Source organism: Cynocephalus volans, chromosome 2 (assembly GCF_027409185.1).
Source record: "Cynocephalus volans isolate mCynVol1 chromosome 2, mCynVol1.pri, whole genome shotgun sequence".
Lineage (NCBI taxonomy): Eukaryota > Metazoa > Chordata > Mammalia > Dermoptera > Cynocephalidae > Cynocephalus > Cynocephalus volans.
Genome location: NC_084461.1, coordinates 157,678,409 through 157,694,704, shown reverse-complemented (window position 1 = coordinate 157,694,704; position 16,296 = coordinate 157,678,409). Strand labels below are relative to the sequence as shown.

General features: G+C 56.1%; 1 protein-coding gene across 4 annotated transcripts; it reads right to left on the bottom strand.

Moving 5' to 3' along the window:
* Nucleotides 1-568: 568 nt before the first annotated feature.
* GRK6 (G protein-coupled receptor kinase 6) lies at nt 569-15,811 on the bottom strand. Of its 4 annotated transcripts, none has more exons than XR_010022409.1 (17): nt 15,729-15,811; nt 11,920-12,015; nt 10,860-10,972; nt 10,660-10,737; nt 10,200-10,300; nt 9,769-9,861; nt 9,600-9,663; nt 9,331-9,471; nt 8,825-9,015; nt 7,976-8,013; nt 7,799-7,888; nt 6,113-6,321; nt 5,878-6,015; nt 2,644-2,781; nt 2,428-2,562; nt 1,503-1,792; nt 569-1,400 (listed from the first exon to the last, which is right to left on the bottom strand). XR_010022409.1 is itself a non-coding variant. In XM_063084160.1 (17 exons), the coding sequence occupies exons 1-17, from the start codon at nt 15,778-15,780 to the stop codon at nt 1,666-1,668; spliced, it is 1,806 nt and encodes a 601-aa protein (XP_062940230.1). In that variant the 5' UTR covers nt 15,781-15,811; the 3' UTR covers nt 569-1,665. The 4 variants fall into 4 exon arrangements, 3 of the variants coding, with proteins under 3 accessions (XP_062940230.1, XP_062940213.1, XP_062940222.1); XM_063084160.1 differs by adding an exon at nt 2,312-2,313 and having other exon boundaries at nt 569-1,792; XM_063084143.1 differs by having other exon boundaries at nt 569-1,792.
* Between the last annotated feature and the right edge of the window lie 485 nt (nt 15,812-16,296).

Here is a 16,296-nt window from a genome sequence, read left to right as displayed (position 1 = left end):
CTGCAGAGAACCCTCTCTGATGCCCAGGTGGCAGTATCACTACTGTCTAGGTCTTTGCCCATCCACATTTAATGCTTCACGGTCAAAACAGAGGGAGGGGTCTAATGCACTGCACCAGCCCAGGGCCAGACATGTGGCAGGCATCCAGGTAAGACAGACCCGTGGCAGGTGTTCCTAACGGCAGCTCCTACCTCACCCCCCAGGCTGCTCTAAGTCTACATTTGGCAGCCAGGCCACCTGGGTCTTGGAAGGGAAGTTACCAGCCAGGCCTTCCTCTCCAGCAATCACAGACCCACACCCCAGTGGGTCCCCAAGCCTTTTTTCCTCAGGCCCCATTCCATTTAGGAAACTGAGAAACCCACTAGGTGAGCCCCAAAGCCACTGTGGCCTGGCTGCCTGGAGAGGTTACCATCAGGTCAGCCCTGAGGTCTCCTGGGCCTTGGAAGGGCAGCCCCTGACATTGTCACCAGGTCCACCTCCAATCCCTTCCCACATCCAGCTGGGCCAGGGAAGCAGGAAGACCCCTGGAGTACCAGAATCAAGAAAGAGGCAGGCGGGGGCAGCTGGCCAGGTTTGTGCTCGGACTGTATTCACAGAGACACGTGGCAGCTTACACTGGACAAAATGAGTAATAAAAATTGGCTTTAAATATGGAAAAATCAGGACCCTAATCCCACGGTCCCTAACACTGGGACCAGGATGGTCATCACAGTCTGGGAAGGGCCAGGGCTGGGGCCTGGGGCACAGACACAGCCTCACCCTACCCCCTTTGCACGCACACAGATACACACACGCGCACAGACACACACGCGCACAGACACACACACGCCCCACAGACACACACAGGTTGGGGCGAATTATTGCTGGGCACGTGTGTCTATTGTTATGAGGGGAGTCTGGAATGTTTGAGGGTTACCAGGAGTACCCCCACCCCCTCCTATGGCCTGGGCCACGATTTTCTGAAAGAGGTGTCTTCAGGACAAAGCCCAGCATAAGAGACAAGGTGCCCCTGGGGCTGGAAAGCAGAGGCAGACCCATCTGGAATAGCCTGGGCTGTGGACTGATGGGTCCCACAGTCAGCCCAATCTCTGGTCACACTTTGGCACAGGCCTAGGGGACACAGAGGCTCCAGATCCCACTCTGACAAGCACTGAGAAGAGACAGCATTGGGCCCCAGAAGGTGGTAGCCTGATCCCAGGACAGCAGGGGCAGGCACAAGTCTCACTCGGAGGTCGGCAGCAGCCAGCACAGTGCTGGGGGCTCAGGAGTCTGGCCTGGCCCAGCCTTGGCCTTTCTGAGTTGGATCTGAGGAGCCTCGAGTTTGGCAGTGGTTCCTCTGCCAGCTCCCGGCTCTCCCAGCTAGGGCTGCCTGCCTGGGAGCTGAGGCCAGGGTGCCAGGTCTAGGGTGGGAATTAAGAATACTCTGGTTGCTATATACATTCGTACAAATACATAAATACAGAAAGCCCCGAGCTCCACAGAGAAGAGCTGAAGGGACGCACCTTTGTCCCAGGGATGGCCCAGGCCTTGCCAAACTCAGCCAGGCCAGGGGCTGAGGGGCAGAGGACACTGGGGACAGCTCCGGCTGTGTTCCCCAGGCCACGACTTGAGCGGACAATGGGGAAGACCACTGTGCAAAACTGTAAACAGCACTTGGAGTAGCTGCTACCGCCAACCGCAGGAGGGGGCCTCAAGCTCGGGGCTAGAGGCGGGTGGGGAGCTCGAGGTGGGTAGGGAGCTCAAGCCGGGTGGGGAGCTCTTCCTCACTGTCGCTGCAGTTCCCACAGCAATCCTGGAGGGACAGGAAGACACGGAGAGAGAGAGGCAGAGCAAGGGCCATTAGCCACTGGTGATGTCTGTCATCAGGGGCTGGCCCTGCCAGGGCAGATCCAGAGCTGCCCAGGGTCACACTCTGGGGAAGGGGTTCCCCACAAGGGGCCTGGAGCAGCAGCTCAGGCCACACATGGGTGGGCATCAGTGCATAGGTTGCTGGCAACAGACTGCAGTAATGGGGAGTAGGTAGATCCCAGGGTCTGCCAGGGCAGGGGGAGACAACAGCTAAGCAAGGCTAGCAGCTTGAAGGGGACAGGGTGCAGGGAACTGAAGCGGGGGATGGGGGGGAGTGGGCACCAGACTTCTTTCTCCCACATCTCGCCTCTGCCATGGAAGGGCTGCCCGTGGCTCCCCGAGGCCAGGCAGCAAGGCCAACCCACGGATAGCCCACACTGCTCACCTCTGGAAAGAGAAAAGAGGCCATGAGCCCAGCCAGGGATGGGGAACACACGGGAAAGAGGCCAGAGACCCTGGGCACCGCTGGCAGGGCTGTAGGATGCCCACTCCTAGCACATGCGGGCACCAGCTCTGCCTCCTACCCATCATCCCCTGGAGCCAGGCTGGGGGCCCAGGTAGGAGGCTGCTGGGGGTTACCTGGCGACTGAAGAGTCTCTGCAGAAGTCCCTTCTTGGGGGGCGCAGGTGGCTGGCCCTTCCAGTCCAGGTCTGGGGGAACCGAGCCATCCAGCCCGAAGACATTCAGCTCCTGGAAACACTCAGTCTCCACCATCTGCCGAAGAACAGGAGACTGTGAGACCTGCCCCTAGGGCCACCCCCTGGAGCCCACCCCACCAGCAGGGCAGGCCCCCACCTCATTCTGCCAGGGGATGGGTACGCTGCCTGTGGCAAACTTCTGGTAGAAGTCCTGGTCGGCAGGCTCCAGCTCTACACCCTTAACTGTGGAGAACTGCTCAATGTCCAGGACGTCCTTACAATAAATGGCCTGGGGCTGGGGGACAGAGGCAACAGTCAGATAGGAAACACACACATACACACATTCACGAAGGCAGTGCTTTGGCTTGGTTCTGCCCTGACACCTGCAGCTCTCTGGTTTGGAGTCAGAAACTAGGAGGCCCATGCACTCCCTAGGCACAGACAGCAGTCCCCTCTCTCTGAAGCCCAGTTTACCTCTCTGTAAGCTGGGAAGATAATCCCTCACTGCTCAATGACGAAAAGAGGCAGATGCTGGGCCTCCCCATCCACATGCACATGGGTGCGTGCTGGTGAGGGTAGCACAGGCTGTATCCCGTCTGGCCCCCTCAGCTGGGCGCCACCACGCAGGGCCTGGAGCTGGTGGGTCCTAGCCCTGGAATGTCTAGGAGCTTGCTTTATCACCTCACAGCCAGTTGGAGAACTGGGCCTCCCACCCCTCCCATCTCCCCAACCCCTGCTGGGAGCCTACCTCAGCTCCAGAAGGCCACTTGCTTTTTCATCCTTACATAGTTTTCTAAATCCTACTATTAAGGATGTCAAATAAAATACTGTCATCATGTAAAATGGAGCAGCTGCTTTGGAAAACAGACTGGCAGTTCCCCAAAAGGTTACACATAGTTACCCTATGACCTAGTAATTCTACTCCTAGGAATATACCAAGAGAAATGACAACATCTGTCCACCCAAAAACTCATGCATGAATGTCCACAGCAGCATTATTCATAACAACCAAAATGTGGATACAACCCTAAAGTCTATCAACTAACTAATCCATACAATGGATAAAGGAATGGAATGCTGACACCTGCTGCAACATGGATGAACCTTAAAAACATTATGCTAAGTGAGAGAAGCCAGTCACAGATGGTGCAACTCCATGTGTATGAAACGTCCAGAATAGGCAAATTTATAGACACAGAAAGTAGATTAGTGACTGCCAGGGGCCAGGTGAATGACCACTAATGGATATGGGCTTTTTGGGGAGTGGTGGTGATGAAAGTATTCTAAAATTTATTGTGGTGATGGGTGCACAACACTAAGTATACTAAAAGCCAATCAACTGTATACTTTAAATGGGCTAATTGTATGGTATGTGAATTAAATTTCAATAAAGCTGTTAAAAAATATATTATCAAATTTGATTTTTACCTGCTTCTTCTAAAAAGTTAAACTCCAGGGCATTGATTTCATCTTTCTGGGTTTTTTTTTTTTTTTTTGTGGATGGCCAGTACAGGGATCCAAACTCTCAACCTTAGTGTTATAGCACTGTTCTCTAACCAACTGAGTTAACCAGACAGCCCCCTCATCTCTAATGCTGAACAAAAGATCCAGAGGCAGTGTGATGATGCCAGGGTTAAACGAGATGATGTGCACAGGAAGCAGGAGAAACTTGAGCAGAAGTACCAGCCTTGGGGGTGGGCTGCTTAGAAGTCAGGCTCACTCAGTTCAAGTGCTAGCCCATGACAATGCCCACCCTTCAGGGTTTCGGTGAGCCCTATGTGAGACAATCACTCAGTGGAGGCAGCCCCTTAGCTGACCTCCCCACTTCTACTCATCCTGTATGGCCCACTTCCCGCACCTCACATTCCTGCTCAAAATCCACCAAAGGAGCCCTATCTCACTTAGAATGTGACCACACTCCTCTTTCCTACACATGCTCACTCCAGCCACATTGGCCTCCTTGCTGTTCCATCTCACGAGGCTGATCCCTGCCCCAGGACCTCAATGCCTGGCTGTTCCTTCTGCCTGGAATATTCCCACCCCAAATCCTGGCATGGCTCTTTCCTTCACCTATTTTCAGTTTCTGCTTAACCATCAGCTCCTCAGAGACTCCCCTCCACCATCATTCCCTGTCTTCTACTCAGCCTGTGTTAGTTTTGTCACTCTTAATACTACCTGAAATTCTTTCTCACTTGTTGGTTTATTTTGGTGTGTCTCCCCACTACAACATAAGGGCAGGACTGGGTCCCGTGGACCTCATTATCTCCAGGGTCTAGCACATATGGGCACTTAGATATTGTGGAATGAATAAACAAACATGTGTGTGGTGAAAAACTATCAGCCTGGCCCGCCCATCACCTTCCAGCCTTCCCAGAGTTCCTGGTGAACTGTCAGTCACAGGACCTAGTCCTCACAGACATGGGAGGGGGCAAGCAAATGACCTAAACTTGGCAAATCAGAACCTTCCCTGTGATGTTACGCAAAGAGATGCCAGAATTCAGTGGGAGGGATACAGTCAACAGGTTGAAGCAGAGCCAAGTGATGTAGATTCCTGTCAACATGTCATGAGACCCTGATGTTGGCCCTACTCTAGGATTTTCTGGCCAAATGAACCAATAAACTCCACCTTGGGCTTAAGTAAGTTTGCGTTTGGTTTCTGCCACTTGGAATCTGATGACTAGAGGATGATCTTGCCTGCTGGGTGCATGACCCACTGAGATGCTCAGTAAATGGGCGAGGCTCTACAAAGCGGAGTGTCCTGCCCACAGAAGGGCAGTCAGCATTGTCAGGTATGGGGGACAGCCACTGTTCTGCAGTCCAACAGCCCTTCCCCCTGCTGGAAACAGGAACTTGTTTTGCTTTGAGGAATTGATCTCTCCCATTAGCGGTGGTTCAGGTGGGCATATGATCCAGATATGGCCAGTGAGGGTCCTCTGAGCAATCAGAGGCAATAAGCATCAGTCTTAGGACTCCCCCCTACACCTTTAGGATTTCTTTTGAAATTACTGGACAAGAGGCACTCTCTGTCTACTGGGGTGGCTGAGCTGGTAGGATGTGGGTCTGAGCCACTAGAGGCCCCCACCGCCACCTGCCGGGGAGAGCTGCCTGAGAGTGAAGATTATACATTAAACAGGACACTGGGGAGGGACAGGGTGAGGGAGAGAGAATTCCTATAACATTGTTGGACCCCCAATCCAGGTATGCCAAAAACCAGACCTATACTCGGGCTTTCCATTTTTGTGAGCCCAGTGAAATTATTATTTTTTTTGGCTAATCCAATAGGTTGGTTTTCCTGACACTTGCACCAAAGATGACCCTGATCAATACTCCAACAGCCCCCAGCCCCAGCCCTGGCCTGGCCCTGCCTTCAGCAGGAGTGGATGGCACTCACGTCGGGCTTGAAGGGTGGCTCCAGCATGCCAGCTCCCAGCCGCTTGAAGTTCAGCTTCTTGAATAGGGGGTGCTCCTTCACCTCGCGGGCACTGCCCCCACGACACCCCAGGCGTTCAGCAGGGTCCTTACAGAGGAGCTGTGGCAGGGCAGAGGCAGTCAGGGTGTCCCTGGGTGGGGGTAGGGAGTTGGGAGAAGTGCCCCCACCCCTGGCCAGTCAGGCCTCCCACTTGTACCTGGGAGCAGAGGGAGCGGGCCTGTGGGGAAAAGCGCTCGGAATATTCCTCGGGCACCTCCTTCACCAGCCGCTCCACCTCCTCCCGCTTGATCTTCTTTTTCCTCTGCTGGAAGGGTGACTGCCCTGCGATCATCTCGTACAGTAGGCAGCCTAGTGCCCACCAGTCAGGGCTGAACGTGTACCGCTCATTCTTCACCACCTCTGGAGCTGGGCGGGAGACATGAGAGTAAGGGCTGGGCAGGAGGCAGAAAACAGAGCCTGCGGGTCCCGGGGATGCCCAGTACACATTAAGTTGGGGGATCATCTCAAACGCCCACTCTCCAGGCAGGAACCATCAGCAGCTTGGTAGAGACCTCAGCGAGTAGGAGAGCACGTGCCCCATCAAAGAAAGCTGCAGGGCCACATCCAGGGGCCCCAGATCTTCAGAGTTTTCAGGGAAGTCAGAAATCCTTATTTTCTATGTGAAGCTGTCTGGCTTATTAAATTGTCCTAAAATCTATTTGATTTAAACATGAATGTAGGCCAAATTGGGCCCATGTGGCTACCAGTTTGCAATTTCTGGCTTTAATTTGAGCAAGAAGAAAGGAGGAAATTCCTATTTGCTGAAACCCTCCTACCTATGAGGGCAGCTATGTGGGGTGTATTCCCTCTTACTATCCCTTTTCATCTTCAAGGCAACCCTGGGAAGCAGTATGATGACTATTTTATAGTCCAGCAAAGTGAGGCTGGGAGAAGCCCAAGGCCCACAACAAGCAAGAGGTGGATCCTGTAGAGCCAGGACTTTATCTACTGTGTCAAGTGGTCCCCAAGGGGATTATGTGGCCATATTTTGGCCCCTCCACTGGCCCACTCCACACGTGGGCATGCCCATTCCAAGCCTGAGTGGTTCAGGGAAGGGCAGGGCTGGCACCACAGAAAGGGATGTGAGACCCTTCTCCTCTGTTCACCAGTAGTCACCTGCAGGACCAGCCAATAGTAAGTGCTCATTAAGTACAGTCGTCACTTGGCATCAATGGAGAATTGGCCCTAGGACCCAAGCAGATACCAAAATCCATGGATGCTCATGGATATAGAGAATGGCATAGTATTTGCATATAACCTACACACATCCTCCTGTATACTTTGAATCACCTCTAAGATATCTTAAGATACCTAATACAATGTAAATGTTATGTAAATACTTGTTATACTGTACTGCTTTTTTTTTTTTTTTTTTTTCCCAAAATGATGACCGGTAAGGGAATCTTAACCCGTGACTTGGTGTTGTCAGCAGTACACTCTCCCAAGTGAGCCACAGGCCATCCCTATATAGGGATCCGAACCCATGGCCTTGGTGTTATCAGCACCAGACTCTCCCAAGTGAGCCACGGGCCAGCCCCTGTACTGCTTTTTAAACTTGTATTATTTTTAATTGTTGTATTGTTATTTTTTATTCAAATATTTTTGATCTATGGTTGGTGGAACACACGAATGTGGAACCCACAGATGCGGAGGGCCACTGTGTTTAGTGAATGAATGATGTGGATTCACAACTGTGTAGGACCCTGGCTGTGTCATGGTCTCATAATCTGTAAGAGGAACATCAGTATGGGATCTCTGTATTCCCTGAGGCACACAGTAGGTGAGGCTGGGCCTGGAACAGTGAGGGGACATGGGAAGCTGTAGGCCAGGGCAGGAGACTCACCCATGTAGCCCACGGTGCCTACACGGCCTTTGATGGTCTGGCCCTCGGGCACATGCACAGCCAGGCCCAGGTCAGAGATGCGGATGTGGCCTGAATGTGGATGGAGAAGCAGGTGGGCCCGTTACCAGGCCAGGCCTCCCCATCTCACCCTACTCCACCCTGTGTCTCTCCACCCACCGTGGTCATCCAGCAGGATGTTCTCTGGCTTCAGGTCCCTGTGGGAAGACAAAGGACGGGTCAGATGCTGCTCAGGTTGCCAGGGAGCCAGACAGGCCCAGCTGCTCCTAGCTCACTTGCCTCCTGGGATTGGATGTGGAGCAAGGTGCAGGACCCATTTGCTGCCAGGGCAACAGGCACTCCTGCCCTCCCGGGACAGCAGCCCCAACTCAAGGGAGCAGATGAAGTATCTACAAAGCCAGGACTCTCTAGGTGAGTGGAAGGCAAAGTGGGGACTCCTGGAATGTCACCAGTAGCCTTGTTCACCCCTGGTGTGGAGGAAGCTCCTGCCCCTTTGGTGACTGACTACCTTTCCTCTGTCAAATGAGGCTTCTCATTAATCCCCTCATGGGGCTGTGGTGAGGCTCAAATGAAATCACTGTTAATAATCATAAGCAGAGCTCTCCATTCCTGAGCCCTGAGTGCCAGGAACACCCAAACTACTTCTCTCAGCTCCTGCAACAATCTGAAGGTAGGAATTACAGTCTCTGCTTCCCAGAAAAGGAAATAGTCTTGGCAGCAGGGAGCTGACTGGCCCAACCTCACACAAAGAGAAGGGACAAAGTTGGATTCACATGTGGGTCAGCTAGACCCCAAAACCTAGGTCTGAACCACTCATGCCTGCCCAGTGTGGGGTATTGTGGAGCCCTCAACCAGTGCCAGCTTTTCACCTGGTCACAGCTCCAGGACACCAATATCCTTCCGCTGTCTGGCCTGATCGGCAACCTTGACTGCCTCCATCGAGGGCCAGCTGCAGCCCCTGGAGGGGAAGGGCCAAGCCCTGGTGGCAGTCGACAGAGCCCTCCCCACCTGTACACAATACGCTCCCGGTGCAGGTCCTCCAGGCCGCAGCAGATCTCAGCAGCGTAGAAGACGGCACGTGCTTCAGGGAAGCCAGCCTGGCCCATGTGGTAGATGTGGAACTTGAGGTCACCTCCATTCATCAGTGTCAGCACCAGGCACAGTGCATCCTTGGTCTCATAGGCGTAGGCCAGGCTCACCTGTGGCCGAGGGGACCCGATCCCTCAAGCAGGAGCTGCAGGGGCCGACTGGTGGTGGGGCTAACGCCAGCCGCCCAAAAATCCTTCTCGGTGCCACTCCTTGGGGCCCAGCCATCTCCCCAGGCCTGAAGTCAACACTCCAAACCCACCCTTCCTGGGCATAATGCAGGGCAGGGAGGTGGTGGTTGGAAGGGGCGGAGCAGGGCAGAGGGTGGTCCCTTTGAGGGTGGGAATAGACCTTAGGCTAGTGGGTGGGGAGGGTAGGGTGAGCTAGCATGGCCAAGGGGAAGGGACAGGTCTCCATTCTGTACTTACTACAAACCTACTGTTCACTTTCTCCAGGATCTGCTTCTCGTTGAGCGCCATGGCCTCCCCTTTCCGCTTCTTGATCCGCTTCTTCTCCAGCTTTTTGCAGGCGTACATCTTGCCTGTTGCCCGTACCTGGCAGGCGCACACCTGTGGCCCACGTAAACAGGGGCAAATGGGGGCTAGCCACGCCCTTGCTGGGTTATAGTAGGGGCTAGTCTAGGGTCCACCATACTCAGCCCCATACACTCTGCCAGAGCACTGTCCTGGCCACTCACCTCCCCAAAGCCGCCTTTGCCTAGGACTCGGTACTGCCTGAAGGTGTTTTTGGTCACTGGCTGCCTGTGGACAAGGGGAGGGGAGCAAACATTGGCTAAGCAGGAGTCCAAGGCCTATAAGGGGCCTCAGCAACCTAGCCTATCCTGGCCCAGCCTTCAAGGGGCTCACCTTTCTAGCCACTTCCACTGCAGGAAACGGTTGAAGTAGATGCTGTCGAGGTAGTCGGCAAAAGGGGCCACACTCAGGTACTCGTGGGTCAGTCTGTTGAGGGAGGTAAAGCCCAGCCTTCCGGTCAGCCCTGCGACACCCCAGGCTTTCAGCTTGATGGGCCAGGCCCCCATTATGTGCATGCTCAGCCTGCAAGGCATCACTCTTAGCCACGCCTCCGGCTAACCCACCAAGCGGAGACACACATCCCATGCTGAAGCTGAGCATGCTACCAAGAGTGAGGGCAACCTTCCAAGGTCACCCAGCAGGGGCAAGGCCAGGGTTAAAAGCTGAGCTCCCTCACCAACCACTGGGCTGTTCACAGCCTTCCAGGCCTACAGAAGCCCCCTCCTCTGGGCACAGCTCTGGGCTGGTGGGCAGGGAGAGCTTACCGGGTGAGCTCCTGGAAGAGGTCTTTGCAGGGCCCCTGCTCCAGCCGCTGGGCACAGTTAGTCACCAGCTGGCGGGGGACCTCAGGGATGAGGTCAGGACCCTGGGGACAGGCCACAGACAAGTCAGTGCAGTGGACTCCTTCAGATAGTTGCCCACTCCCAGGACAGAGATGCCAGATATCTCACGCTGGTGCCAGGGGTGTCTGCAGGCCAATGGTGCACCAGCCTGCCCGGTGGCTGAACTCCCTTCCTGACGCCCCCGCCCCCCAATCTCCAGGGCAGGGTGAAGCAGAGCTGCTGGCAGGCTGCTGGGCCCTGAGCCCGGCCCACCCACTAGGCTCCATGCCTGTGGTGCTGCATGGAGCAGCTCCAGGGCACTCTCTGCCCAAGCTGTGGTCACTCCTCTCACTGTCACTGAGCTCTACCCACTGCCATCATCTCTCCATCACTGCTCACTCACCGTGTGGCTCAGAAAATTCTGCATTAGCCGCTGCCCACATGCCTTCCGCTTCTCATCAGGGGTCACTTCGTACTCAGCCTACAGGATGGGAGGCAGAGAAGCTTGGGGCCTGGGGGGAGCAACAGGTGTGGGGAGACAGAGCACGTAGGGCCCGGGACCTCTGCCCGCATGCCCTTGGTGTCGGGCTGGGCCGCACTCACCACCCCATCCAGGAAGGCAATACAGCGGGTCAGCTCAGGCCTCGTTGCACAGAACTCGCGGAACAGCAGGCGCCCAATGGGCTGCCGCTCACACAGGCTGTGGTAGTCACGCTCTGCAGGCAGAGATGGGAGCTGCTGGGTTCACAGACACAGAGCTCACTGCAGGGCACCCTGGGCCCCAGCAACAGCTCCCAGCCCTGCAGTGTGGTAGCCATTACGTCCTTTATAACCTTCACCACAGCCCTGAGGTGAGTACGTCTGTTAGTCCTCATAGCTTGGGACTGTTAGGCCCAGAGGTTCACTGACCAGCTCAATGCCATACAGCCAGGAGTCTGGCTCCAGAACCCAGCAGTGTCCAACCCCCTCCCCCCCATCCCCATTGTCTCCTGGTTCACACAACTTGCATATGTCACAGTGCTGGGGTTGGGTGCAGTCTGTGAGGTTCCGGCCAGGCGCAGCCCAGCCCAAGCCAGGCCCGCACCTGCTGCCTGCCTGGCGAAAGTGCGAGAGGAAGCTGTGGCTTCCGGCACACTCTCAGTTCGGCCTCCTTCCCTGGCAGTGGAAGCAGCTACAGTACATTCCTTGCCCACGTGCAGGCCATCAGACAGGGCCTTGGCCAGGATAAGCCGGAACGGGGTCCTGGGCCCTTCTGTCCCCACCCAGAAGCAACCCTGTCACACTGCCCAGGCTGAGGGCTTCTGGTCAAGGCTTTGCTGGGCATTCTCTAGGGCTGCACTTAGTGGGCTCAGCTCCCTCTGTCCTGGGCCCTGCTGACCCCAGGTCTACCTCTCCTTCCCTTGACTTCTCTCAGACTGTCCCCAATCTGCCCTTGCCCTACTCCTCATGCCCACTTCATCCAACCCCAGTCGGTCCTTGTTCACTGTTCATCCTCCACCCACCCAAGCCCAGGAACTGAAACCGGGCTGGGTGGTGCAGTCTCAATCTTCCTGCTCACCGGGCCCCCAGCCATGCCCCTCCGCCCCAGGGCAAGTCTCAGGGGAGGCCCCCTGGCACCAGCAGGTCTCTGGCCTCAGCACCCCAAGTCCTGCCTGGGCCTCACCAAGGCTGCGCCGCAGCTCCTCGCACAGGCTGATGTGGGGGAACTGCAGCATCTGCCGCCATTTCTTGCTTTTGCCTTTGCGATTGCCACCGCCACCTGTGGAAGTAACCAGGCGCTGGTCTCAATTCCTACTGCCACCATGTGCCTCCCCTTGATCCTCAGAGCAGTCCACCTCGGGCCCTTCTTCCACATGCTTCAGTTGCCCTTGTTGGGTTCCAGAATACACATGGTCCACCTGGGCCCTCCTGCTGGGGGCTCCCAGGCTGGGAGAGCCAAGAGGGACAGTGAGGCCATGGGGAGGGGGTTAGCTTTTGTAAGGGGTCCAGCCTCAGCTACTTCCCATCAAGTAGGAGTTCCTCAGGAGAAGAAAGTAGAGAAAGGCATCACACTGGTGGGAACTCCATAAATCAGGGCACAGAGGGGAGAGATCCCAGGACATGTGGGCATACCTGAGAGAGGTCAGAGGCAGAGGGAAGCCTGGGCCACTGGGGAGGCTCCCAGGCCTCTATCACTGGGCCCTGCATCACAGCTCTCACAGGCTCGAGAAAGGTGGAGGCAGGAGGGCTAGCACTCAGGATCCCCCCTTCCCTGCAAACAAGGGCTTCCCAGGCCCTGATGCCTGCCTTGTTTTACCTAGCTGACCCCCCCATCTGTAGCTGCTGAAACCACAGTAGCAGCTCAAATGCCTATGGAGCCCAACAGGTATGGTAAATGTGGGCTAGATGTGAGGCAACAGGAAATGGTGGGGAGTGTGGTGAAGTGGACCGGGGAGTGCCCCTTCTAACAGTGGCAGCTGCAGCACAACTTCGGCTGACGGCTTGCTTGCTGCTAGGTAGGAATGCTTGCTCAGTACGTCCAGCTCTTCTGATTTTTTTCAAAAGCAGCTGGAAATCTGGGCTGTTACATGAAATATTGGTTCCTATATTACTTAAGAATAAAACATAAAAAACCTCACAGCAGCCAAATAAATAAAACTTGTCAGAGAACTAGCTAGCTGTGGCCTGTGGGACACCAGGCTGAGAATGGTAGAAGGGGCCTGAGACTTGGAGTCCCACAGACCTGGATGGGAATCTCCAATTCATGCGTTAGGTCCATCATTTGCCCTCTGTGAGCCTCAATTTCTCCACGTGTCCTTCAGGTCCAAAGCCACCCCCAGAGGTACAGTGAAGGTGAATAGGAGAGTCTGTGTCCAGCACCCAGTAGGGCTATGGCAAGAGCTCCAACCTTAGGCAACCAGTGGCAACCTTAGGCAACCACTTTCCCTTGCCTGGCCTCAGTCTCCCCTTTAGTTTTCCTGGCCCTGTTTCCATCTGGCCTGGGTGAAGGCAGGTGGTGCAGGGGGAGGAGCTGCCTTCTAGGGAGGGGGCAGGGCTGAGTCCCTTGATGGGTTCCCAGACCTAAGCTGCCTGGAAGAGGAAGTGTTGCTGGGGCCCATTGAGAAACCTGCTAGCAGCCCTCCTGCAGTCTGTACCCGGCATACCCCACAATCATTGCTTCACTGTGAGTGAGCAACAGACCCCCACCCCCCAACCCAGGGCAAGGTCTCCCTAGAAGGGGAACTCCTCCCCCACCCCCATAGGTCCCTCACCCAACCCTCCATCTGCCTGCCTCCCCCACCAGTTACTTCCTTCTCCCCCTCCTCCCAGCCACATCAAGGCTGCAGCAAAGAGTCACATGCAAATATCCTGTTCTGGAACTGCCACCAAGTCAGTGGGGTTCCTCCCTACCCTACCCTGGCCCCCTCCCTGTGCCTCTGGGCACTGGGAAAGAAAGGAGGACTGAGCAAGGGCTCACATCCCCAGTGTGTCCTGCTTCATCCTCACAGCAGCTCTGCCAGATTGGTCCCAATTTCATGAGAAAAATGGAAGCCCGAAAGTGACAAATCGATTTGCCAAGGTCACAGAGCCTGGAGATGACAACGGTCAGACTGGAACTCAGCTCCCCATGACCACAGTCCGAGCTCCTTTCCACTCCAAACATGTCTATCATCTATTAGGCACCAACTGTATACACACACCTAGGGTTCCCAAACCACTTACAGCTTCCGATCACTTGGGAGGCTGGCAAGGCCCCCGCCCCAAGCTGTTAGCCAGCTCATGAAATGACTCTGATGTCACCAGTCCATGGGCTCAGGTTCAGTACTCAGTGACAGTTGGGATTTTCTTTAGTCTTCATGTCCTATCCCCAACAACTACACAAAAAGGGATACTGAAGTTCAGAGAGAAGAGACTTGTCGAAAGCCATGTAGGCGGGAGGGGCAGAGCCAGGCTGGGATAAGGGTTCTCTAGTGGAGGCACCAGTCCCCAGTCAGGCCATACCCCCTGTACCTCACCCATGGCCTGACAAAGCTTGTCAGAAGGTGCCCATGTTCTCTGGCCAGGCAAGGCAGTGCTCTCAGCAGGCCTGAGGCCTGAACTGGCTATAGCCCTCAGAAGGGAGGCCTGGCCAGGCTCTCTCCACCCCTCCTCCCTGGCTGGCTGGATGACGAGGCAGAACAGAATCGGCAGATGCCCTCAGAGGCTGGGAGGAAGGCCTAGCCCCTGGGCTTGATAAGGGACAGGAGATAAGACAGACTCCCTGGCACTAAGGTCCCAGGCTGCCAGGCCCATTTCCAGGCAGTACCTCCCTGGGGTGATGCACATTGGGTGGGCAGGGGGCACAAGGTGCTGTGCCTAGCACAAGGTGCTGGGGAATCTTTTGGGCTTCCTACAGACTGTGCTGGGCATCTTGTGCCCTAGGCCTGGGTCAACCACAATCTGCGTTGTGATCTGGGGCTAGTCCTTGGTCTGAGCCTCAGTCTCCCACCTGTAAAATGGGGTAGGAAGGTGAAGCAGATGATGACTCTTTTAGCCTGGAAGCCCAATAAAGAGTGCAAAAACGTCAGGATCTCCCTACCCTACAGTTCCAAAAAGGGTCTTGTTCACTGCTGGTTCCCCAGCACCCTGGACAGGGTGGGGCACAGAGTAGATGTCCGTTTACTGAGGTGGGCTGTGGCAGGTGAGGAGCAGACCGACCACAAGGCAGTGAGGAGCAGGTCAGCTTCCCCTGGGACGCTCACAGAGCAGGTGCATGATAACATCTGGCGTCGGAGCCATGAAGAGCTCCACAAACACTGGGTCCTACAGACTGGCTCTTCATCCAGGCCTTTGCACTTAAACAGTCTTGACAGCCCAGCATGCTCAGCTCCCACTTATTTCTGTGCCCGTTTGCCCCACTAGACCGTGGATACCGAGAGATTTTTTTCCTGAGGGCAAAAAATCGCGGCCCATTCCCCTTTGTCCTCAGTGTTCTAAGGCACCCAGCAAGTGGCAGTCGAGCTGGTAGTATAAATGACCAGGAGTTTCCCCAAGTCGAGGGGGATGTGCTACACAGAGGCTCGCTTCATTCATTCTCCAACCTTTACCGAATACCAACTTTGTGCCAGTCCAGGCTGGGTGCTGGAGTCTGGGCCCGGGGCACGTGGGGCATCTTCTCACCGTTCACCTGGAAGAGGCCTTAGAGAAGCTCTCCTGGGGCTCAGGTACCACCCTTACCTCTTACTTCCCTTCTCCTTCCCTCATTCCTTCAAACTGCCACCCTCACCCCACTCCCGTCGCGAGGGCGGCGCTTGACCCCCGCCCCTTCCTGGGCCCTGGCTCCCAGGGGCAGGTGCGGAGAAGGAAGACTGGGGGCCGGAAGGGCTAGTGTCGGCGCAGGGCGTAGAGTCCGCGGCGCTAAGGGATCGGGCGGTTGGGGAGCCCCGCCGAGCTCAGAGGCCGCGCAACCGCGCTCCCTGAAACCGGGCCCGGCCGTCCGCCCGGCTGCCTCACCTTCCCGGGCCTTGAGTAGCACTGTGTTCGCTACGATGTTCTCGAGCTCCATGGGCTGCGGCGCCGCCGGGCCCGCCGGGCCGCGCCGCCGGCCGGAATCGCGCGCGAGAGCCGGGGCCGGATGGCGATCGGCGCGGCTCGGCTCGCAGTGACCGCGCCGCGGCCTCCCGGGCCTCCCCGGCCGCCGCCGCCCGCCGCGCACTCTCCGCCCCCTCCTGAGGGCCACCCCGGCGCCGTCCCTCCCCGCCCCGCCCTCTGTTTACTTTACTTGACCAGTAACTGGGCGGACGCTCCCCGCGCCGTCTTCCCATTGGTCTGACTCTTCATCATTCCCCGCCTCCGAGCCAGGGATTCGCCGAAAGGGGCACAAGGGCGGGACTAATTTACGTCACCTCTTCCTGGTTGGCCTGAGGGCGGAGTTCAGCCCCTAGGTTCGAATTTCTAGGCCTTCGTAGGACATCGAACTGCCAATTAGGGTCCAGCCCACAGCTGGAACAACGGAGGTGGGTTCTCTGAGTCACGCCCAGGAGAGCAGATGTGTGATTGGATAAGAGAAACGTCGGTCATT